Consider the following 26095-nt stretch of genomic DNA (forward strand, 5'->3'; position numbering starts at 1 on the left):
TGTGCGTGTATGTTTTTGTGTGTCTCAGATTTTGTGTGTGGGTGTTTGTTTTGTGTGTGTGTGTGTGTAAGTTTGTGTGTGTGTGTGTGTGTGTGTGTAAGTTTTTGTTTGTGTAAGTTTTGTGTGTGTGTGTGTGTGTAAGTTTGTGTGTGTGTGTGTATTTGTTAGTTTGTGTGTGCTTGTATGTTTTGAGTTGTGTGTTTTAGTTTTTGTGTGTGTGTGTGTGTGTGTGTTAGTTTTTGTGTGTCTAAGGTTTTGTGTGTTTATGTTTTGTGGTGTGTAGGAGTTTGTTTTCGTGTGTGTGTTTGTATAAGTTTTTGTGTGCATGTAAGTTTTCGTGTGCATGTGTAAGTTTGTGTGTGTGTGTGTGTGTGTGTGTGTGTGTGTGTGTGTGTGTGTGTGTGTTAGTGTGTTTGTGTGTGTTATTTTTTTTGTGGGTGTGTGTGTAAGTTTGTTTGTGTGTGTGTGTGTGTGTAGTTTTTGTGCGTTTGTGTAAGTTTTTGTGTGCATGTAAGTTTTTGTGTGCATGTAAGTTTTTGCGTGTGGGTGTAAGATTTTGTGTGTGTGTGTGTAAGTTTTTGTGTGTCTAAGCTTTTGTGTGTGTGTGTAAGTTTTGGTGTGTGTGTGTGAGTTTTTGTGTGTTTGTGTGTAAGTTTTGTGTGTGTGTGTGTGTGTGTGTAAGTTTTTGTGTGTGTGTAAGTTTTGTGTGTGTGCATGTAAGTTTTTGTGTGCATGTGTAAGTTTTTGTGTGTGTGGTGTAAGTTTTGTGTGTGTGTGTGTGTGTAAGTTTTGTGTGTGTGTGTAAGTTTTTGTGCTGTGTGTGTGTGTAAGTTTTGTGTGTGTGTGTGTTAGTTTGTGTGTGTGTGTGTGTGTGTGTGTATGTTTGTGTGTGTTTTTTTTTTGTTTGTGTGTGTGTGTGTGTTAGTGTGTGTGTTTGTATGTTTGTGTTAGTTTTTGTGTGCTTGTTTGTTTTGTCGTGTGTGTGTATGTTTGTGTGTGTGTGTGTGTGTGTGTAAGTTTTTCTGTGTCTAAGCTTTTGTGTGTGTTAGTTTTGACGTGTGTGTGAGAAAGTTTTAGTGTGTGTGTGTGTAAGTTTTTGTGTGCGTGATAGTTTTCTTGTTAATTATTATTTTTGTGTGTGTTTGTGTGTGTGTTTGTGTGTTTGTTTTTGTGTGTGCGTAAGTTTTTGTGTGTGTGTGTGTGTAAGTTTTTGTGTGTGTGTGTGTGTGTGTGTTAGTTTTTGTGCGTTTGTGTAAGTTTTTGTGTGCATGTAAGTTTTTGTGTGCATGTAAGTTTTTGCGTGTGGGTTTAAGTTTTTGTGTGTGAGTGTTATTTTTTGTGTGTCTAAGAGTTTGTGTGTGTGTGTCAGTGTTTGTGTGTCTATTCTTTTGTGTGTGGATGTAATTTTTTTGTGTGTGTGTGTGTAATTTTTTGTGTGTGTGTGTGTGTGTGTTTGCTTGTAATTTTTTTTGTGCTTTTTGTGGTGGTCGTTTGTTTTTTTGTTATTGTGTGTGTGTGTTTTTTTGTTTATGTGTTTTTTTGGTCTTGTGTGTGTAAGTTTGTGTGTGTGTGATATTGTTTGTAAGTTTTTGTGTGTGTGTGTGTGTGTGTGTTTATTTTTGTGTGTGTGTGTGTGTGTGTGTGTGTGTGTGTGTCTATTTGTGTGTGTGTGTTATTTTTTTAGTGTCTGTTTGAGTTTTAGTGTGTGTGTGTGTGTGTGTAAGTTTTTGTGCATGTGTGTGAGTTTTTGTGTTCATGTGTAAGTTTTTGTGTTTGTGTGTGTGTGTAAGTTTTTGTGTGTGTGTGTAAGTTTTTGCGTGTGTGTGTGAGTTTTAGTGTGTGTGTGTGTGTTTTTTATTAAGTTTTTTTTTTGTGTGTGTGTGTTTTATTTTTTTTGTGCATGTAAGTTTTTGTGTGCATGTTAGTTTTGGTGTGGTTTTGTTAGTTTGTGTGTGTGTGTGTGTGTGTGTTTTTATGTGTTTGTTTGTGTGTTTTTTTGTGTGTGTGTGTGTGTGTGTGTGTAAGTTTTGGAATTTGTTTGTATTTGTTCGTGTTTGTTTGTTTATTTGTTCGTGTTCTTTTTTTTTTTTGTTTGGTTTTTAGTTTTGGCTTTTTTTTTTTTTTTTTGGTTTGTTTGTTTTTGTGTTTTTTTTTTGTGAGTGTGTGTGTGTGTGTGTGTGTAAGTTTTTGTGCGTGTGTGTGTGTGTTTTTTGTGTTCATGTGTAAGTTTTGTGTGTGTGTTTGTGTGTGTGTGTGTTTGTTTTGGTGTGTGTGTGTGAGTTTTTGTGTGTGTGTGTGTGTAATTTTTGTGTGTGTGTGTGTGTGTGTGTTTTAGTTTTTGTGTGGATTTATGTTTTTTTGTGAATGTATTTTTTAGTGTGAATGTGTTTGTTTTTGTGTGTGTGTGTGTGTGTGTAAGTTTTTGTGTGTGTAAGTTTTGGCGTGTGTGTGTAAGTTTTCGTGTGTGTGTGTGTGTTTAAGTTTTTTGTGGGTGTTTGTGTGTGCAAGTTTTTTTGCGTGTTTGTGTGAGTTTTTTTGTTTTGATGTGTATGTTTTTTTGTGTGTGTGTGTGTGTGTGTAAGTTTTTGTGTGTGTGTAAGTTTTGGAGTGTGTGTGTATTAGTTTTTGTGTGTTTGTGTGTGTAAGTTTTGTGTTTGTGTGTGTGTGTGTGTAATTGTTTGTGTGAATTTAAGTTTTTGTGTGCATGTAATTTTTAATGTGTGTTAGTTTTGTGGTGTGTGTGTAAGTTTTCATGTGTGTGTCAGTTTTCGTGTGTGTGTGTGTGTTTTTGTGTGTGTGTGTAAGTTTTTGTGTGTGTGTAAGTTTGTGTGTGCATGTATGGTGACCGGGGGAGGACCTTTGGGGCCCAGGGAGGGGCGTTTGGGGATCCGGAGGCCCTTGAGGTTAGAGGGGTCTTTTGGGAGCCCGGGGGACCTTTGGGGACCGGGGGGGGGCCCTTGGGAGCCCGGGGGTCTTTTTGGGGCCCGGGGGGCCTTGGGCGGGCCGGGGGGGCTGCGGGGGGCCGGAGGGACAGATCGGGACCGGTTACGGTCCTTTGGGACCCCGTTGGTCCTTTGGGAGCTCGATGGGGCTTGGGGGGGCCCGGGGATGGCCTTTGTGGCACAGGGTGGGCTTTTGGGGGTCTGGTGGACCTTTGGGGACCGGGGAGGGCCTTTGGGGCTCGGGTATGGCCTTTTTGGGGTCTGGGGGCCCTTTGGGACCCCGTTGGTCCTTTGGGAGTCCGGTGGACCTTTGGGTGCCGGGGGATTGGCCTTTGGGGGTCTTGGGTGGGGACCTTTGGGGGCTTGGGCCTGGGGAGGCCCTTTGAGACCTTGGGGTTGGCCTTTGGGGGCCGGGGGGCGGGCCTGGGGGGCCGAGGGTGGGCCTTGGGGGAACAGGGTGGGCCTTGGGGGCACCGGTTGGGCCGTGGTGGGGCGGGGGGGCGGGGACCGGTGGTGGGCCTTTGGGATCCCGTTTGACAGTCTGGAGCTCGATGGGCCGGTGGGGGGCCCGGGGCTGGCGTGTGGGGGTCTGGGTGGGCGGGTGGGGGCTCCGGAGGCCCTTTGAGAGCTTGGGGGGCCTTTGAGGACCGGGGGGCTTCCTTCGGGGCACAGGGAGGGCAGTTGCGGGCCTGGGGGACATTTGGGGACCGGTGAAGGGCCTTTGGGACCCCGTTGGTCCTTTAGGAGCTCGATGGGCTTTTGGGGGACCCGGGGAGGGTCTTGGGGGGGCTGGGGGGCCCTGGGTGGGATCCGTTCTACCTGTGAGAGAGGTGCGAGCCTGTGAGCCGCGGGGGGGCTTAGTTTTAGACCCAGGGAGAGAAGTTCATCCCGTGGGGGAGATTTGTGGTCCGGGGGAGTGCCTTTGGGATCCCGTTGGTCCTGCGGGCGCTCGTTGGGCCTTGGGGGGCCCCGGGGTGGGCCTTGGGGGGTCGGGGGGGGCCTTGGCGGCCCGGGGGCTGCCTGCGGTTTTGGGTTGGGGTATGAGAAGCCTTTGGGGTTGGGGTAGAGGACCTCACAACACTGTTAAAATACAACTTGTGTATTATAACGACCACACTCAAAACCTCTTCCAAAATCTCTTCAAAAATCACCTTTTAAAATGTCTCTAGCTGTTTCGCCGAAATAGTTCCATAAAATAGCTAAAACGGTTTCGCCAAAATTAACCCTAAACGGAATTTCGGCATGTTCCTTTTGTTTGGCATCTCTGTGCCAATGCATTTCAAATTATTTGGAAACCTTTTCGCGCGCTAAGATCAATACGTCTGCTCGGAAACGATTCTCTTGTTAGAAACAACAAATTAATTTCCCTTTCGTGAATCAATTCTCTATAGAACAACAAATTAATTCCCCTTTTGTGCAAATCAATCAATCATGACATCATGTGTGATCTAACTGTTTCTCGGTGACAATTCTCTTTGGAAATGCAAGGACATTAATTAACTTGACGTCATCTGTCAGACATTAATTAACTGTTTCCGGGAACCTCATAACATTTGGCTCGAATAACAATAACAAATACTATTTCCGGATCATAACATCTGCCTCGAACAGGAAGGAAGTGTCATTAACTTTGCTTCGAACGACAACAACATCTGGCTTGAATAACAACAACAAGAAGGAAGTGTCATTGACCTGCCCCCATTAGACTCAATAATCTATAAAAACATCAAATAATCAACACACATAACCATCCATGAAAACAGACATAAATGTGACAAACTTCCTGTTTTTTCATTCTCACTGACAAAATCCATAAAACCATCCATAAATGTGACAAAATTCCTGTTTTTCAAATTCTTACTGACAAAGTCCATAAACCACGTGGTTCTATGCCCATATATGGTGTTCTGATCGGAGTTATTATGGCATCTCTACTCAGGGCCCGGGGGGCAGGAAGAGATTCTCGTATAAACTTCAGAGAGGGCTCATTTGATTGGAAATTGGAAGTTCTAGTCCAGCTCTTAAGATTCAAAATTGATCCAAGGGCAAATAACCCCCCCCCCCCACACGCCCTTTTTTCCCACCCTTTTCTTTGAACTAATTCTGTTTATACCTGAAGGTCGAACGAGATTTAAAATGTTTTGGTATTAACACACACATATTAGGCATCTGCTCTCCTCCCTAACAAGGTAAGAAACAGAGTGTAAGGCAGTGGCGGATCCAGGGGAGGGGACACTCCCCCACAATCCTCAAGGCAAGGGTTTTAAGTTATACCCTGGGGACATATAAGGTTTTTATAGAAGGCGGTGTCGTAGAAACTTCAAAAAAGGCTCATTCAAATGGAAATTCAAAGGGTTAGTGCCCTTTTTAATAGTCGAAAGTGATTGGAGGACAACTAAACCCCTCTCACGCCCACCTTTTTCCCAAACACATACAATCAAAATTATGAGACAGCCATTTTATTAAATGTGGTTTTAAGTTTTGGAAATTAGGTCTTTGAGTATGACAACTCCCCCACAGCCCTCAGGGCAAGGGTTGTAATTTAAGGATTCTCAGAATCCTTCCAATTATTTCTTATGGAAGGGATGCTCGTATAAACTTTAGAGAGGACTCATTTGACTGAAAATTGAAAGTTCTTGTTCACTTTTTAAGAGTCAAAAGAGATTGGAGGGTAACTAGCCCCCCCCCCCTCCTCCAAGTCATAAATGCACCAGATAAAAATTTTGAGATAGACATTTTGTTAAAATAGTTCAAAGTTCTGGTAACAAAAAACTCCGGTGTCGACACAGCCCACCAGGGCCCGGGGGTAGGTGTTTTAAGTTATGCCCTGGGGTATAACTTATGGGAAGGGGTTTTGTATTGGAAGAACACATAGGAAATCTATTATAATTATCCAACTATAAGGCTAAAATACATACTCTGTGATAGATGCAAAATTACTTTGGCACACAAAATTCTATTAATGTCAATTCAAAACAGTCGTGATCCCTTTGTGTCTGCAAGTAAAATGGTCTAAACCCCCTTATTGGAGCTATTTTTCAATCAATTCATTGTTGTCAATCGCTGTCCACAAGTTATGCTATTGCTATCAATCGCTGTCTATTGTTCATATATAAGGTTGTTATCAAAGACGTAATCGTATAGACTTTGAAAAAAGCCTCATTCGATTCAAATTGAAAGAAAACTTTTTGCAATCAAAAACTAACAAAAATAAATTAAAAAAAACTTTCCTAAAAATAATTTTTTCAAATAAAATTAAAGGCCATTTTAAAGTTAAGCTCAGTAGATACAAATACCTTTTGAATTTCAAAATCAAAACGAACAGAAATTACGATTAAAGAAAAAATGAAATCAAACATGAACAAAAATGAAGCAAACAACCACAGCAAAAAACATACAACAAATAATAATATAAATAAATAAATAGACCTTAAAGTGAGTAATGCTTAAATTGAATATGAAAATCAATCTTAAAACGAAAACAAATGTTTTGCTATTAAAGTATAAATGAAACTTAAACCGAACAGAAATTAAATAAACAATCAATGCGAACAAACATACAATATATGTTAATGTAAATGAATAAATAAATCTTAAAACGAGTGAAATTTAAAAAGAATATGCAAATCAAGTTTGAATCGAATAAAAATAACTACAAACAAGAGTTTGGGTATCGCCTCACTGCAGAAGCCTAAAACCTACTGCGTCATTGGCGCTTTACTGAAAACGAATTATATTAAAATGTTTTCTTTTGTACTTAATATTGAAAATAAATATTAAAATTACAGTAAAATTTTGAACTAATTAGCTTTTAGCAATTAATATCATTATGCATCAAATATTCAGTTTAATTTGTTAGTTCTTTTCAAGATTGGTGAAGGCAAATATAGTTTCACTACAACAAAATTTGGATACTGCCCCCTTCTTTAACTGTAAAAACCTAAAGCCTTCTGCGTCATTGGTGCTTCACTGAAAACGAATTACTTGTATATTTAAAATTTATTATTGTACAGTTCTTACATCATTGAAAATTAAAATAAAATTACATTGAAAAAAAAATCTTAAACTGATGGATCTTTCAACAATTATTATCATCATATATCTAATATTCAATTTGATTTTGTTTATACTTTCCAAGACTGTTCAAGACTCATATTGTTTTGCCATTTTTTTTAACTCTGCCATTTTTTCTAACTAATCGTGTTAGTTTGTTATGAAAACATTCTATGGCTTCTAGGCATTTCTATTTCAGCAGAAAACTGCATCTCAAACTTTGTGGAACATGCATTTTCTTGCATGAAACACCAAAATATAATAAAATGTCAAGTTTCGGAGTGTTCCACCACTCTCAAGCAAGTGCCATTGGTATTTTTGAATCCGCATGGTCAATTTAAGGGGTGGAGGGTAGGCTAATTCTCGTAGCAGCCCCATTCCGTCGTGGTATGATTCACATTTTCAACACCTGGCGTCCGGACTATCATATAATCTACCAAGCATACAACTACCCCAAATCAGTATCAATAAATAAATGAAACCCAAAACAGAACAAAAATTTAAATAAATATTAGAGTCAAACTCAAAACGAGCATAAATTAATATGAGTAGAGTTTAAAACCCCTATGCTTTCTAAAAGCCAGAATATAATTTGTACTTTACTGAAAAAAAATTCAAATGAGTTTACTTAAAAAAAATGTGCATTGTCAATTTAATATACATATGCTGATATTTATTCCCAAAAATCTTAATTAATTTTTGATTTCTTAAAGTTACAAAAGTGAAAACATTTCAAAGAATTGTTTTCAGTAAAGCGCCAATGACGCTGTAGGTTTTAGGCTTCTGCAGTGAGGCGATACCCAAACTCTTGTTTGTAGTTATTTTTATTCGATTCAAACTTGATTCGCATAGGCTATTCTTTTTAAGTTTCACTCGTTTTAAGATTTATTTATTCATTTACATTAATATATATTGTATGTTTGTTCGCATTGATTGTTTATTTAATTTCTGTTCTTTTTAAGTTTCATTTTTACTTTAATAGCTTCTGGCATTAAATCCAATCTATATTTACTCTCGAATATACCCGGTCATTTATAATATTACCATCTTTATGTTATTTCCTATGATTGTTAATGCAATTTCTGTTCACTTTTGGTTTTACCTAATCTTCAGAGGTTATTTTAGGTTATGTTGAGTTTGAATTTTAACAGGTATTCGTATCAACTGAGCTTAAGTTTAAAATGACCTTTAACTTTCTTTGAAAAACTTATTTTTCGGAAATATTTTTTTAATTAATTTTTTTTTTTAGTCTGACCATAATTAATACTTTTACCAAAAATTTCAGATTGGATCAGGTTTTATGGTGATTAACTCTGGAATTTTGTTCAGTTTTGTCTGAAAGCCTACGCCTAATTAAGAATACTAGAAAACTCGCGTTGTAAACTCACATTGTATTCTCCTATTAATTGCCTGTTTTTGGCAGCTTCCGAAACGTGCCATCTTCACCAGTTTGCTGTTAGTATTTTTTCATCCTGTGGGATAGTGAACTCCCATGATCGGCCACAATACCCAGGGTAAATTCGGCATGCCGTACCAAGGTGTCCAAAAGTGGGCTGTTCTTGTAAAAGCTGTGTAAACAGCATATTTAAAGGTTAAAGGCAAGCTTAATACCCAAAACTGTGTTATTTCTGGCGTTGTTTAATCCTGTCAGAACAGTAGGTGAACTGAAGTTCTTTTTTTCTGTTAAATTTCATTCAAGATAAAATGATTAAAAGTAAAACAGAAGAGAAAAGAAAGAAAGGTGGCTGTAATCCAGAAGAAAATAAAATAACAGTTTTTTCTGTCTTATTCTGCAAAAAGTTAGTTGTATTCTCTGGAAGTACCATGGGCATCCCTAGATGAACGCTGCAAGACAATATAAAAAAAAAAGTTGAGAAGCTGAATATCCCTCTAAAAAGTCTGGACCTGAATTTCCTTACATTCTGTTACAACACATGCTAAATATTTAAAGAGGAACAAGCAAAAAGACTAAAAACTTACTTGAAAACGATAGCTTATATGCTTTCGACTGTATTCCCCTAGAAGCGTGTAAATTTGCATACACTTATACCATTATTAAGAGCATAAAAGTACCGGATAACGGAACTGCAAAGGTAGTGGAAATAGTGGAGGAATTACAGGTAAAGGTTGGTACCGTGGTTTTATGTATTGCCCTAAAACTCTATCAGTAGAAACACCACTAAATACAAGCTTATGACTGGCAACTTCTTTCAACTATCACAGTGTAGGAGCTTTCTTTAACGGCCTGGATTGAGGCCCATATAAACACATGCTGAGACCGCAAGACATTGGAAGTTTTGAAGAATCAGGTCTGAAAAAATCCACAAGCCTGGTAAAAGAATTACACAGCGAGGCCAGAAGTAAGTAGGGAAGGTCACGTTAGCAAAAAGTGGTCAGATGACCACGATTTGTGCTGTTGTTAATGTGTTGAGAACACAGTCCCTCCTCTACTTATTTCCCCACAAAAACAGTGTCCGGAAACTTTACTCAGGGGAGCTTCACCAGGAACCATCACGATCAGCTCAGAAAATACTTCTGGCTGGATGACTGCCTCTCATTCTTTGCTTTACTTGCAGCATTTTATAAATCAAGTCAAACCCAAAAAATCAACAGGAAAAAAATATGAAAAACTCAGAAGTGCTCACTGACACCCCTAAAAGAATGTATTACTGCTAGGATCAAAGCTGTATCTGCCAAAAAGCCCTAGTCCTGGAACGGAAGAAAGTCAGACAAGTGAAAAGACTAAAAAGCAAAAGGCGTGTCTCTCGCAACAAGAGTTACAGTTAGAGTGGCGATTCTGACGTAGATGATCCTGTATACAACAACTCTTCAGACCCCAGCATAGACATTGAAGACAATCCCCCTACCAGCAACTTCTAATTTGACACTGAGAAAGTCAAGGCTGGTGATTACATTCTGATTGAGCTGAAGAGCAAGAAAGGGAATTCCGTTCACAATGTTATCATTATCAAAAGTAGCAACTGAAGAACTTAAGGTCCTCTTTTGGAAGAAGACTGGAGCAAGAGACTTTGCGCTAACTGACGAGATGAATAGTGTCTTAAAGACAGAAGTTGAAATAAAACTGCCACCACTGAAAGGTAGAACACCAAGATTAGTGGAGCGGCTTACTTTTGGTGTTAATCATTCAATGTATAATTTGAAATTATTACTCTTTATTTTTTTTAAACCTTAATTAAATTAATTTCGTAGCTTTTTATGCTGACCATATTGTATCTAAGTTTCAGTGCCATAACCCAGTTTTTAACGGTTCTAAGGTCACTTTCCTTGCTCTTTGTCCAGTTGGCAAACTGATAGTACATACAGATAAACCAGGTCCAGGAGGATTTATGTTTGGCATTACTGACCAATTTGATATGAGAGGTATCCAGGCGAAAAAGCGATAGAGTATTTCTAACTGTCTTTTTTAAGGTTGGTATTGGATGAATTACTTCTGCTTTAGTAAGATCAGCAACTCATTATCACTTGAATCAATTCATGGAGAATTAAACAAGTCAAAATTAGTCAATCGTGGGCCAGTCTCCTATATATATATCGGACCAAAAATCAATATTGAAGATCGAAATGTAAATGTTGATATCGCAAACGATATTTGGAAATTTCTGTTTATTTCCAGCTTTTATAACCATCTACCAGGTAACATCCAACGAAAAATTCCAACATACAAAAAGTTCTCGCTAATATCTATTGTAAATTTGAAGTTCTAGGGGGTGGGGGCAGCGGCCCCCCCCCTTCCCCCTTCCCTACGCCCATGAATACAGCCTAAATTTGAATTTAGCTTTCTCCATCTGGATTCCATTGTTGGTGGTAACAAAGGTAGGTGTAGAAACATGGTAAATTTTGCAGGGCAAACTTAGATATATAGCGAGTCTTTGTTTATATATATATTGAGTCTGAAAAAAACAAACAAACAAATGACCGTGGATTGTCAGTTAAATTGACATATAATGACACTTCTTCGTTAAAGTTTGGATAATTTTTCATTTATGAAAATAAGAAAGGTGAAAACATTTAAAACGTATTTTGTTTTCAGTAAAGCGCAAATTGTCTTTTGGTCTTGAGAAGGCATAGGGGTTATCAGCCGTACTCATTTTAATTTTTGCACGTTTTGTGATTTTGACTTGGCAATCTATTGCAATTTATGCTTGTTTTGAGTTTAATTTACTTATTGATAGTGATTTGTGGTAGTTTTACGCTTGGAAGATTATTTGACTTTATTTTTGCTCCTTCGGGGCTTAATGGACCTCTTTACTTTTCTTTGAAAAACTTGTCTTGTGGAAAAAGTTTTTTAATTAATTTCTGTTTGTTTTTTATTGACATATTTTTTTTCATGGAAAAAGTATTGTAACGTGTATCCTTTCATTTTTCTTCTATAGGTATGGGTTGCTATTTGTATGTTGGAGAAACTTTTTCAACAATTTAAATCCTTATACAAACAGTATTTTTTAGTTTAATTTTATAGCTTCTGAAGTTGACCTGAAAAATAAAACTCAATATCATTCCCAAAAGGTTCTGTCTATACTCTTTGACAACCTCGATACACTTACACTTTTTTGTTTATTTAAATTGTAAGTGCAGAAGTAGTAATAGTAGTATCCCCACAAAGTTTTAACTTAATACACCCATTCGTTATTAATATATGCTGAGGTGTCTCACTGACAACAATTTTACACAATTCCTTTTGATTTATCTTAAAGCAACATTTAGTTTTAAAGCATAATGGGGCAAAAGCATAATTGGGGGGGGGGGGGGGGTTGACGTGCCTAATATCCCTAGAGACATAGTTTCTGGATCGTTCTATTATGCTGAACAAAATGACTGTCTCAAAATTTTGACTGGATGCGTTTGGAAAATGAATGAGCTTGAGAGAACAGCTTCTTGCCCTCCAATATCTTGTTACTCTTTAAAAGGGCACCAGACGCTCCCACTGTAATTGGAGCGCAGGGGGGGGGGGACTTCCCCCTTCATATATCTAGTAAAAAAATTTAAACAAGTAAAAACAAAGTGAAAACATTTTAAATATATTTTGTTTTCATAAAGTTGCAAATTATGTTCTGGTTCTCAGATGGCATGGAAGTTGTCAGCCCTACTCATGTCAATTTTTGCTCGTTTCAAGTCTGACTCGGTTATTTATTGTATGATATAAATAAACAAAAAACCTTTAAAATGTTTAACTTTAATAAATAACAAATTATTAAAACTTTAAGGAATATATATCACTATATGTATACTAAACTGACAATTCAAAGCCATTTTTTCAGTAGAGTGCAAATTATGTTCTGGTCTTGAGAAGGTATGGGGGTTGCCAAAGACATAATTTCCAGACCTTTCAACTATACGGAACAAAACGGCTTTCTCACAATTTTGATTAGATGTGTTTTGGGAATTTATGGGCGTGGTGGGGGGGCTTCTCGCCCTTTAATCACTTTTAACTAATAAAAAGTGCAATATTCTTTTAGAACCTTTTCTTCTTTTTTGCAGCAGAAAATTTTGAGCCTTTAAAATTCCGGTTTCTTTCCAATACCTCTGTATTGTTCTTCAAGTTCTTTCATACTATTGTGTATCCTAGACTAGAGATGATATCCTATTAAAATTTTAGCCCTACCGGAACCTTGGGCTGAGTCAAACAGGACTTGATTTAAATGGTGGGCGCAGGAGGGGGGTTAGATGCCCTCCTATCACTTGACTACTAAAAAGGGCACTGACCCTTTCAATTTCCAATCGAATGAGCCTTTTTTGAAGTTTCTACGACAACAAATGGTCAATTAAAAATTTACGACACAAAGATGCATTACGGGAAAATACTAAGTTTGGGAGAGGGTTATCGCCCTTCCGATCACTTTGAGTCTTAAAATTGGCACTAGAACTTATAATTACCAATCCAACGAGCCCCCTCCAAAGTTTAGACGATCACCCTTTCTATATATAACTTAACTTGCCCTGTGGGCTGTAGGGGGTCATGCTCAAAGACATAATTTCTGTTCCTTTCAATTACGTTGAATAAAATGACAATATCAAAAATTTCATTGGATGCGTATGGGGAAATGGTGGGCGAGGAATGGAGGTTAGTTGCCCTTCAATCACTCTGGACTATTAAAATGGGCACTAGCCCTTTCAATTTCCAATCGAATGAGCTGTTGTCATAGTTTTTTACGACAATAAATTCCCATCACAAATTTTCTAGTAGAGGCTTTTCGGGAAAATTCGAGGTGTTGGAGGGTGGGGGGTGGTGTATCCACCCTCCGACCACTCTGAGTCTTAAAAACGGTACTAGAACTTCTGATTACGAATCCAATGAGTCCCCTCCGTAATTTGAACGATCACCCTTTCTATATAAACAATAATAAATAGCCTAATACAATAAAAATACCTCAAACACTCAAACAACCATCCGTGACTACCCTTTGAAAACCCAGCCAGTGCAAATCACCAAACCAACCCAAGAATTCGACTAGGAATAGAGATGTTACCCGAACGTGGACGCTAAAGAAATAATAATAAAGATAAAATAGATGAGGAAAATAATTAAATACATTAACCAGAGATCAGAAATTCCTTGGCTCTGCAATTTTAATTGAGGTGTCTTCATTGCCTTAAATTCTAAGCACATCGATATAAAAAAGAATATTTTGCAATAAAGATCAGTACAACTTGATTTTTCTTCAAGTATTTATCCTTGATAAGCTCTCCTTGATAAGCCCCTCATATTTAAATTAAAAAATTTACCTACCCCCTCCTAAATATTCCTTCAAAGTTTCAGCAGGGCCCTTTAAGCCTTTATTGTATTATTTGAAAAAAACTACGTTTTCTAAAGAGTTAAAGAGGCTGAGTTACAAGGTCGAACCTTAAAACGTACAGGGATTAGGAGGCACAGTTGGGGGGCTGCCGCCACCCAAACCCCCCGCTTTCGCAGCCTTTAAATAAAAAAAGTTTTTTAAACTGAAAGTAAGGAGCGACATTAAATCTTAAAACGAACAGAAATTATTCTGTATATGAAAGAGGCTGTGCCCTCCTCAATGCCTCGCTCTTTACGCTAAAGTTTGACTTTCTCACAACTATTTTTTTTAAACAATAAAAACTTTAGCGTAAAGAGCGAGGCGTTGAGGAGGGCACAGCCCCTTTCATATACGGAATAATTTCTGTTCGTTTTAAGATTTAATGTCGCTCCTTACTTTCAGTTTAAAGAATTTTTTTTTATTTAAAGGCTGCGAAAGCGGGGGTTTGGGGGCGGTAGCCCCCAACTGTGCCTCCTAATCCCTGTACGTTTTAAGGTTCGACCTTGTAACTCAGCCTCTTTAACTCTTTAGAAAACGTAGTTTTTTTCAAATAATTTCTGCACGTTTTTGTACAGTTTATTACTTATTATTGCTTGACTAACTGTTAGCTGATCGTGTCAGGAGTTAAAGTTGGGGGCTGCCGCCCCCAAACCCCCCGCTCTTGAACATTCTTGTTTTAAGGCTTTTAATTCCTGAATACTCAAATCACGTCGTACAGGGTGCCTCCTAATCCCTGTACGTTTTAAGGTTCAAACTTGTGACTCAGCCTCTTTAACAGCCCCCCAACTGTGCCTCCTAATCCCTGTACGTTTTAAGGGTCGACCTTGTAACTCAGCCTCTTTAACTCTTTAGAAAACGTAATTTTTTTCAAATAATTAAAAAAAGAAACTGAGTTTCTTTTTTAAAGTTTAAATTCAGTATATAAAAAATTTGCTCTGACGGTGAATCGAACCCGGGTTTTCCGCCTGACAGGCTAGAGTATCAACCGCTGGACTAAAGAGACACAATTGTAATTGTTTTTTAGTAAATGGAATCTATTTTTGACGCAAGCAAATTCCCACAAAACTTGATATTTGGTTTTTGGAAAACAGGGAAGGAGTGATCAAATTAAGCTGAAATTTCGAGGATAAGCTCCCAGGCCCCAGGAAAGCTTATCCTCTAAATTTCAGCCCGATCAGACAACGTTAAAGGGGGGTTGTGGTGGGAAAAATTAACATGGGCTATTATAAGAAAACGAGGTTTTTCGTAAATGTAAATTCGGGGGATAGTTTTTTCGGTCTGAAAATATCAAAAGGCCCTAACAGGTCGAATTCTGCTTCGAATGAGTCCTCATTCACCCGGATCAGTTGCCAACTGTGGCCTGTAGGCGTGGATAAGAAAAAAAAAGAGAAATGAACTTTAAGTGGCTATATTTGGTTTTTGGAAAACAGGGAAGGAGTGATCGGATTGAGCTGAAATTTCGAGGATAAGATCCCGTGCCCTAGTAAAGCTTAACCTCTAAATTTCAACCCAATCGGACAACGTTAAAGGGGGGCTGTGGTCGGAGGGTCGAAACTTCCGGCCCACTTTTACCCATGAAGATAAAGTCGGAGGGGGGTGTAATTTTGCACGTTTCTTAGTTTGAGCTTGGGCTACAAAATGCGATTACCGCTGTCTCTCTGCGACCGCTAGGACCGGAAGTCGCTTAACATTGTGGTGGGTCGCCTCTTTATAGAGGCACAAGTAAGCCTCCTTGATGCCCTTAGCCGTCGCTAAAATATTGCAGACACACCTAACTCAACATCCTCTAAAAGTTTCAACTTAATACCCTTAGCTGTTCCCTGATATATTGTTGATACGCTCTTTCAACAACCTGGATGCACATAGTATCTTCAGGTTTAGTTAAATATACCTTATTATTACCAGAGTTTCAACTTTCAATAAGTTTCAAGAACCATTATATCTTCTTGAGATATTGCAGATATAATTGAAAAAGTGTCTTTAAAAAAGTGTCTAGGAAAAGTGTCTTTTGATTTAGTTCAACATCTCTTAAACAAGCTTTGTAAGATTAAAGCTAATACCCCAAGTCTTTCCTAAAATATTGGAGACACACCCTTTGACAACTTAAATGTATAGTGTATTTTGATATAGTTCAACACTCCTCTCAACGCTCCCTTAATACCCTAGAACTTCATCTTAATACCCTAGGCATTCCTAAGACTTTTTTGATACGCCTTGTCGACAACAGGGACCCACATAGTGTATTTTTATTTAGTTCTCAACATGCCCTGAGAATTTAAACCTAATATCCCTAGATGTTCCTGAGATATTGCAGATACGCAATTTGGAAACTTGGATGTAGACAGTGTCTTTGTTTGACAAATTTTAAAGATATTCTCAACAAAAGTTTTGCAGATATGGCCTTTTAACAACCTGAAAGCACACAGGTTTGTTGATTTAGTTCAACATGCTCTTAAAATTTCAGCTTGGTGCCCTATTTCACTCCTGAAGCATTGCAGATACGCCCTTTTGACAGTATCAATGCACATTGCGTCTTCCTATTTAGTTTAACCACTACCTCAGTATGCTCTGTAATTTTTAACTTAATGAACTTAGCTCTTCCCGGGACATTAGAAATAGACCCTTTTGATAGCTCGGATGTATAGTGTCTTTTGATATTGTTCAACATACCCTTAAAGTATCAATTTAACATCCTTAGCCTTTCGGGAGACATAGCAGTTGCGAATTGAGAAATTAATTGGGTTTTTCGTTCGAATTTTAACGTCGCTTGAATTGTTGTTTCAGAACCCAAGGGTTGCAGCAATACTAAACATTCTTGGTTATGTTTATGTGCATCAATAATCTATATTCTCCCATAAAAAAGTCAATAATTTCTCGTTTCAAACAATCTGCCAACCCAGGGTTGTATGCTTGCATCTTGAATGGTGCTCTTTTGGTGCTGAACCGCCTTTACAGAGATAAAAGCATGGGTAAATATCATTTTCTGGTGCGAATTTCTTACAGTCAATAAATTCACATTTAAAATATTCCAAACTGGTTTAAAATTTCTATTTTGTCACAACCTTTAATTCTCTTTTCGTGGCCTTCTCAGTAGATTATCAGATTTTTTTTTTAGAAAAGTTGGTTTTACTTTCCTGTTTTTCATAAAAAAAATGTCAAATCCATAGCTTAAAAGAGAGAAAAAAAGAAAGTAAGAGAGCTTTATTCCTCTAATTTGACTACATTTGATGTTCATATGAACTACATTTAATTTTCATATTTTGTTGTTTTTCACTGTTTCTATAATTTTCGATCCTGTTAACTCTTAAGTTTCTTTAACCCTTTTTATCAAAATTCTACTGAAATTGGCTTTTCTTTCAGAAATTAAGGATAAGCTCCTCGAAACATCTAGCTCAAATATGTTCTTGAATCCAAATGATGCTCCAATGGTGACGCCTTCATCCCTTTCTCTAGAACCCAAATCTGATTTTGGCTTTTTCCATCTGGAGAACCAAGGTAAATTCTGTAGTTCAAGTTCAAGTTCTTTATTAATCAATAAAAAATGTTTTTACAAAACTATCAAATTAATGACCCACACTGAGAATAACTCGTATGTGGGTTTATATACACTCAACAATAAATAAATAATACTATCTTCATACACTGCAATAAAAAGATTGCTCTTTAACTTTCCGTACGGGAACGACAAACAAAATCTGAATAAAATAAAAATAACCAAATAAATCAAACTAAATGAAGAGTATGCAACCTGATAAATAAATCAAATTAATAATTACTGATTAAATGATTCATTAATCTAATTTTATTATTAACCAACGATTTATTCAAATCTACAAAACTAGTAGCAGTGACCCTAAAGCCCCCACGGGGCACCCCTGCTGCCACCTATAACTTTTTTGCACCCCAAATAAGGGCATAGCCTCCCTAGGGAGAACACGTGGTTAATGGGGTCAACGACCTAAATTTCCAGAAGTCGATGTTTTTGATGTTTCAGAGACAATTTTCAAGGTCAATGTTGTTGTTGTTGTTGTAAGTACTCGCTCTCAGCCAATTGTAATGATCAAGGTATAGTATTTGTTGTTGTTTTGGTCATGCACATGCTCTCGGGGAGTATAATGATGCTGAAATAGTATTTATTGTTGTTGCTTGAGCCAAATTCAACGAGTTTCCCGGAAACAGTTAGATCACGTGTTTCCCTTCTCAGCCAATCAGAGGGCTGGTTACATATAGTTTTCCCCGTTACATAACAATTCGCCCTTGAGATTTCGTATATAACGGACATGCAATGTGATTAAATTATCAGAAAGTATTTTGGCACAGTGTAAACACCTAGAATGGATAGTATTGATGAATTAGAAGTCTTGGCAGCCGCAATTAGCAATGTAAGTGCATTTTTATTTTCAAACGAATTTTCCTTGGACATCCTCCATTTTATTAAGCTAAAACGTAAATATATTCCTTTACCCCAAACCCCCCCCCCCCCCCCCCAAACCATACAAACATCATTATAATCAATGGAAAACATAAAATATATTCTTTTTACCCTAACCCCCCCCCCCCACCAATGTTTTACAATCCCAAATTCTCGCAAAAAGAAATAATTATCCTTTCGTTAAATTTTGGCTTTTCTCAATTGTAATCTTTCCTCTAACTGAGACATCCATCGCTCTCTTGTTATTAGCCCGCTCTGATTTGACACAAGACTCCAATGTGAGGCCTATAATTAGCTGTCACCCTTTTCCCTTGTGTTCACGCTTTCGGTCTAGTCAAAGGGTTTTGTTTTGACAGTCAAATTAAAACAGTTTCAAGCAAAAAGAGATTGCTGTATATTAAGCTTGTAGTTTCGTAATCTTGTATTTGTCAGAGAGCTGGTGAAAGAGATTATTTTCAAATTAAGTTTAAAAATATATTTAGAAAATTATGTGAAAGGGGGAGGGGGCAATACATTGCTTCTAACAGCTTCGTTGTAAGTAAAGTATGTAACGGGGGAGGGCAATGCCTTCAAGTCTACCGCCATCAGTGTAAAATGAAAACAAACTATTTCTTCTCATTAAAAGTAAGGGCCTTGTATTTGTCTGAGATGCAGAGAAATATATTATTTTAAAATTAAGTTTAGAAATATATTTAGAACATTTTGTGAAAAGGAGGAGGGGGCAATACATTTCTTCTAAAGGCTACGTTGTAAGTAAATTATGTAACGGGGGAGGGCACTGCCTTCAATTCCACCGAAATCAGTTTAAAATGAAAACAAACAGTGCAGGGCTCGAAAAGTCTTTTTGAGTTGCATAAAGCTAATATTATGTATAAATTGAATAGTATTTTAACCTATGCTTGCAAAATATAGGCCTACAGATCGATGGGTTAACGATCTAATTTAAAGCCTATAGACTGGAAAATTTAATATTTTTCTAAAAGGTAAAAATAGAAACAATGATTCCTATCCTATGGCTATAGACTACTGATTGTCTAATAAAAACGTTTGATTTCTAAGCCTAATATATTTCTCGCGAAATTTTTACTTTTTGCTTTACTGAAAAGAGATAAATGCTTTTCTAAACAAAATTATAAGGATGAGGGTACTAACTTTCTTTCTTTAAAAAGGGAGAAATTATTTTGATACTAATTTGTTTCTCTTCTTTTAAGGCAAATTATGAAGAATGCGTGCCCCCTCCTTCCAAGAAAGCCAGAGAGGGTGAGGCAGCCCCAATGCGGCCTGGCAGAAAGTTAAAGAGAGAGTGGGCGGATAACTACAATGCCGAAGCTACGCAAGATCGTGAAATAGCCGGCCCAGCCGCGCAAGAACATAGCGCTGCCGCCCCGCTAGCACTCCAACACATGGTACCAGATCCATATGGTGCCTAAGCCAGCACAACGTATTCTAATTTAATCATTTTTTACTAACCTACTATTTCTGCCCTTGTTTTTTCTTTTTCAATTCACAGTATACACTTATCGCAGAGAAAGCTTAACCACTTACCCCTCAACCATGGGGTTCTCTGGACCCCCCGCCCTCAGAGATAGCTAAATATAATTTTTTTGCAAAGAAACCACTCTTTTTTAATCTTTGCTATCGCTTCGATATTACATAAGTGAATATTTTTATGTAATTTCTATTAATAATCACTGCCTTTGAAACTCAAAGTGCTATTTTTTCTAATCTTTGCTACTTTCTCTATTGCTCTCACATATATTTTTAGGTACCTTAGAAACACCGACTGCTCTTTTTCACCTAATTTTGAGAGAGATTATCCCATCTGTCACATATTGTCGTTCTAATTTAAACTGAATATTTCTATCGTGCCATGTTTCGCTATTACATAGAATATAGAACTCCAATGTCGTAAATATTAATTTTACAGACAATTTGTTCTCCGCTATTTCAGAAAACACAGAATTACGCAAAGGCCATTGAAACCTTGATTGACTAAAACCGCTAATGTAAAACAAAACATGAAAAGGAGATGCCAAAATTATTTATAACCTCGCGCAGAGAGCTTTATGTCAAAACAAAGTGGTATAATGGCTAAGAAGTGTGAGGAAAGTGACTTAACAGCTCTCAACATTTTGAAGTTCAATCTCGTTCATCTAACCTCCATAATTAAACTCATGTGTTTACTGAACCTCTATGGACTTAGAAATATTTCAACTTTTTCGGGACATTATGTAAATGGTTGGGAGCCGCGGAGGCCGGAATGCGCCAGTGGGTCCGGGACGCGCTGTGGGGCATGGTTAGGAAAGCGGTGGGGGAAGTGCCGGGGGCCCGAGACGCGCCACGTGTGGTCCGGGATGCGTTGTGGGGCAAGGTTAGGGAATCGCTGGGGTTAGGGACGAAAAAAAAAAAAAAAATTTGAACAATGAAAATAAACGACCAAATTGTCGCCTTCTATGTCATATCTTAAGTTGGAACTTTCAGTTGAATTAACCAAATGTTATTAAGCAATAATAATTCAAATTTTAAAAGCAGTAGGGATGATTTGAACACATTGAAAATAAGCTATTTTTTTATTTATAGATCGGACGAGCATTGGTCCCCTACTCTCCATCCAGGGAAGAAGAGGAAGAACCAATTCTAACACCGCCAATGGAGTTTCAGGACAACGAAATCATTAACTCTATTGAAGTACCTTTCGATATTGATGACTTTTTAGCTGATTTTTTTAATGTAGATAATAGCGCAGATGAGCTGGTAGACTTGAGCCCGAACACTTTGCAGCTTTTAGATGATTTTACAGGGAACCCTCCTCCTCCAGCCTCCGATACCATAACAGGTCCACTTCAATCGAATGAAGTGGTTTCCCATACCCCAGATATTGTTGAACAACTAGGGGAAGGGGGTACATCTTTCCCCGATTTTCAATTGTCGAATACAATTTTAAATAATATAGTTATTTTCACTGCAACGTTTGGGGATCCTTTTAATACACTAATGCCGGGAAATTTTGTTTATGACCCTGTAGAAATTGTGCATGCATATGTAGACAAAATTTGTGCACTTCTGGAGAACCAAATTCAGTTGTGGGGAGGTAGGGATTCAATTAAGGTGTCCATTGTTTTAAAAGTGTTTTATTTAAATGAGGGGAAAATTGAAGTTTATTATCATTATATACATTCCGAGATGCGTTTGGTTTATTCGAATTTGGAAAACTTTGGGGGTGTTTTCATGAATTGGGTAGGCCAAATTATAACAGATCTTGAGAACTTTAATGAAAATGGGAGTGGCTCTCTAGTTCTTTTTGTTGAAAATTTCAGTGTAAATATTTGTAAATTTAAGAAAGATTTTATTTTAAGAGGGGGTGGGGAGAGGGATACAGTTTTAAAATATAATCCAGATCTAGTAGGTTGTCGTGGTGTCCAGCGGATCTGTTTTGAAACAGATCATATGTGTTTCCGATATGCTTTCATCATATCAGCCTTTCAGCCTCTAGCAGATGACGCTAGTAAGAAGAATTTAGACATTTGGGCTATACAAGGGTAGAACGGGTCCGATTTTCAAGTTGTAGATTTTTCATGCCTGGAAGGAAAATATCAAGTGACGGTTAGATCCATTGTCATGTTTGAAAAGGCTAATGTCCATTTAAATATTGGCGTTACTGTGGTTTAGTATGAAACTGAATTTGAAGATGGGACTCGCTCTAAAAAGAAGGGAGTGGTTTTCCCCGTAAGGGGCCCGTCAGTTGATTTGGTTAAACACTGGGTTTGGTTGCTTTACACACCACCTAGTCCAGCGAACGCAATCGGTCATTTTAACCCTATCACTGACATTAGGAGAGTTCTGGGGGAGGGTAAGAAAAGGGGGGAGCGTTTCTACTGTCCAACATGCCTCTCTAGATTTTGGACTGAACTAAAGCTGCGAAATCACATGAAGCATTGTAGCCGCCATGGCTACCAGACAGTGGAAACGGTTTCAGGGGATAGGGCAATTCTACGATTCAAAAATTTCCAGAACACCCTTCTCCAGTGCGACAAAATATCTTTAGACTGTGAAGCTAAGCTGGTGGAGGTGAACGACCCCCAATTTCCAAACCGAGTCAAAGAACATCAGGCTATTGCAGTGTCCTATGCTCACGCGCAAAGAGACAGTTCTAACACCATGCGGTTGTTAGAAATAGTTGAAACAGTGGAGGAGGGGCCCGATTGCATGGACAATGTACTGACTAAACTGATTGGCACGGCTAATGGTGATATTTCTCGTTTGAGAAATACTCTTTATCCAATGTGTCTGTCCGCAGAGGATCTTCTCGCGATTAAAAATCAAAAAATATGTTGGGTTTGGATGGGGGTTTTTGCAGAGGCGGATAAGGGTGCAAAAGAGAAACGAGGGGGGAGGGGGAAAGTCAGAGATCATAATCAATTGTGGCAGGACATATCCTGTGGGGGTAGTAATTTTAGGGGGGTTGCGCATCAATCGTGTAATTTAAATGTTAGCCAGCAATTTTTTATCCCTGTTTTTATTCACAACTCTAATAATGATATAAAATTTATTTTACTGGCCCGGGCACGTATGCATCGGGAGGGAGGGTGAGTAGATTGTCCATGGGTATATAGTTCAATTACCTACAACTTTATTCCCAACTCGGCTGAGAAGTTGTTGCTTCTCGAACTGAAATGGCAGGCAGTGGATAATGGACATATGTGCTGGAATAAAATCAGGTTTTTAGATTCCTTTAGTTTTTTCCCCAAGGCATTGAGTCAATTGATTCAAGTGCAAAAAAGCGACAATTTTGATAGCTTTCCCTTGCTTAAACAGCACTTTCCAGACAGTGAAATTTATGACCTGTTGACCTGCAAAGGTATATACGCATACGACTATTACTGTTCTGCTGCACGCTTAAGTGAGGAGAAACTACCTCCAATTGAAGCTTTTTACAATTCACTGACCAACAGTGAATGCACAGCCGAGGAGTATGAGTTTGCCAAGAAGGTGTGGTCCAAGGGGGATTGTAAAAATGGGTGGGATTATTGTAGACTGTACTTGGCCAGTGAAGTTCTAACTCTTTTGGATATAGTCTGTAATAACACAGACCAGATCTATTCAGAGTTCGGGTTAGATATAGGCTATTATTTTTCCACACCCCATTTAGTGATGGATTTAATTTAAAAAATTAGCAGGGAGGAAATAGGCCTAATCACCGATGTAGATCAGCACCTTTTTGTAGAGCGTTCAATGAGGGGAGGGTATGTTTTTCATGGGGACCGCGTCTTATCAACCGATCAGAGCGGAAACATCACCGGTGCAAAGTCAAATGAAGTGTTCTTGGACATGAACTCATTGTACCCCTCGGCAATGTCACACTACTCTTTGCCGTGTGGGAACTATCAATGGCTTGAGAATCTTTGTGAGTTCCCCGAGATTACCACCGTCGAGGACAATGGGCCACAAGGATGGTTCTTTGAAGTTGACGGTCACATTTCGCTGGTGCTTCACGACTCAGTCCAAGATTTTGTCTTTCCCAGTATCAATCGGCCCGTGAGCAGGGACTCTCTGAGCCCCTACAATCGATCATTGGTTGAGGATATGGGGATGCACTGGACTCCCTCCAAACAGAAACTGATTGCTGATTTGGACCCTAAAGAGAATATCGTTGTTCACCATGTGCTTTTGCACTGGATGGTGAGCAATGGTTTCAAGATCACCAAAATACACAGGGTCCTGCATTTAAATCAGCGACCCTACTTGAAAACTTTTATCGACACCTTTGTCGATAAACGCTCTAGGGCAAATTCAAAGGTGGAGAAGGAAATGTATAAGCTCATTCTAAATTCAGCGTTTGGCAAAATGTGTGAAAGCGTTCGATATAGATCTCGCTGCGACGTCGTGACTGACCCTCTAGAGTGTGCACGAATTATTGCCGATCCCAATTTTACATCGTTCACGAGCATAGAGACTGGCATGGTTCTTCTACACAGGCGAAAGCGAAATGTAGTACTGAACAAGAATATAGCAGGCGGCAGTTCAGTACTGGAAATTTCAAAAAAGCTCATGTTGTCGTTCTTTTACAATGTGTGCAAGGTGCAATGGCCACGGGAGGGGGAGGTTCAAGTTTACTATGGTGATACAGATTCTCTGCTGTTAAAGGTAAATGGGACTGAATTGGATTTATTGGGTGATTTGCAAAATGGGGTGCACATCAGCTCGCGGATGGATTTCACCAACTGGAGTCCGTCTCTCTACCCCGAGCTGGTGAAACGTCAAGCCTCCAGAAAACTATTAATGTTAAAATCAGAAACGGGGATTGATTTGATATCCAGGGGGGTGTTCCTGGGCCCCAAAGTCTATTGCGTTGAACCTCATAGTGGGGAAGAAAAGAAGGCGTGTAAAGGGGTGCCTAAACATTTTGTAAAGAGCAATTTCAACATGAGCGTGTACAGAGACTTTGTAGAAAGTAGCCTAGTGCCAAGAGCACAAGTGCTTGCAATTCACTCTCTACAGTATAGAAATTATACTGTGATAGTGGAAAAGAATACAATGTTATGTATATCTGACAAAGTCTATGGGCTCGAGAATGGTGTGACTGTCCTACCCCACGGCCACTACCGTATTTCAGACCGAGTTGAATGCATAGACTATCGCAATCAACTTGGTCTGGATAAATTAACCTAACCAACTAACCACCACCCAACCTGTTCATAAATTAACTAATCCCAATCTCACTACCTTAACCCAAGCACTAACCATCACCACTAACCTACAGTAGCAGTGACGACAACTATTGTTTTTCGCCCCGCCGCCCCGGGGGGGGGGGGGGGGGTCCCCGCCCCCGGCCCCCCTGGGGGGGGGGGGGGGGCCCCGCCCGCGGCCGGCCGGCCTTCGGGGGGGGGGGTCCCGCCCACGGCCGGCCGGCCTTCGGCCCCGTGGCGCTGGGGGGGGGGACCCCATTTTTAAATTCATAACGTTCAACTGTGCTAGTTTCCGTGAGCATATTTTGTTGTACAAAAGGTGTTGTATAGAAAAGTGTGTTCTTGTTTACAGTCAAAGTATTTATTTTTAAATAATCTCAATACAATACTTGCATCAAGTATTTCTATAGAAGAGTGTTTTTTTTAAATAAACAAATGTATTATTATTGACAAAAAGTGTTTTTTATTGTACATAAAGTGCTATAATTTTTCATGCTGAATAAATAGAGTTTTCTTTTTGACCATAAAATTATGTCAATTGCTCTTGTTGAACAAGTGTTATTTTTATCGTTGTGCAGTTCATGTTGACTGCAAATATTTGTTTTCATGCAGTGTCGAAATAAATGCTGCCATGAAATATTGTTTTTGTTGTTCTTGAATAGATAGATCTATGGGGAAATTACTACTTATTCATTGAGCACATATGATTTACAGTTAGCTGTAGACCAACTGTTGTCAACAGCAGCATGTATCAATTTAAAACACCCTTCAGATCGTTTCTGTGTGGTCCCTCAATGTCTGTGATAACAACGCTCTTAATTAGAATAATTCGAAATTGTGATAAAATGTTTTTGGAGAAGGCAAAAAAAATCTACTATTGCTATAGTATTTGGCAGGAGTCCTATGATAAAATAAAAGCTATTGGCACAACCATACCAATACAATTCATCCGGGGACTTGATGTTTTCAATAGTATTGAATCAAACTCGTGGTTGATTATTGATGATTTGGCTGAATCCATTGAACAGTTCTCACAGGAAATGCTACAACTGTTCACTGTTCGCTCCCACCATGAACACATTTCCGTTACTCTGGTTCTACACAATCTGTTTCATCAGAGCAAATGTATGCGAACCCTTGCTTGGAATTGCACCGTCTATATTATCTATCGAGTTGTTCGTGATTCTA

General features: G+C 38.5%; 1 protein-coding gene across 9 annotated transcripts in view; it reads left to right on the forward strand.

Moving 5' to 3' along the window:
• LOC148949713 (uncharacterized) overlaps positions 1-26095 on the forward strand; it is a 224285-nt gene that overhangs the window by 105683 nt on the left and 92507 nt on the right. For 3 of the 9 annotated variants that reach the window (XM_089093687.1, XM_089093691.1, XM_089093688.1), the window contains exon 2: positions 17150-17284. The exons of 4 other annotated variants lie outside the window; for them this stretch is intronic. In XM_089093687.1, coding sequence (XP_088949813.1) covers positions 17188-17284 — 97 coding nt within the window. In that variant the 5' untranslated portion in view covers positions 17150-17187. Of the gene's footprint in view, positions 1-17147; positions 17285-26095 lie in introns of those variants that run through there. 2 more of the 9 variants (XM_089093690.1, XM_089093692.1) reach the window with 1 other exon arrangement.

This window comes from Artemia sp. Qi Xiang Cuo, chromosome 8 (genome assembly GCF_049724085.1).
Source record: "Artemia sp. Qi Xiang Cuo chromosome 8, ASM4972408v1, whole genome shotgun sequence".
NCBI lineage: Eukaryota > Metazoa > Arthropoda > Branchiopoda > Anostraca > Artemiidae > Artemia > Artemia sp. Qi Xiang Cuo.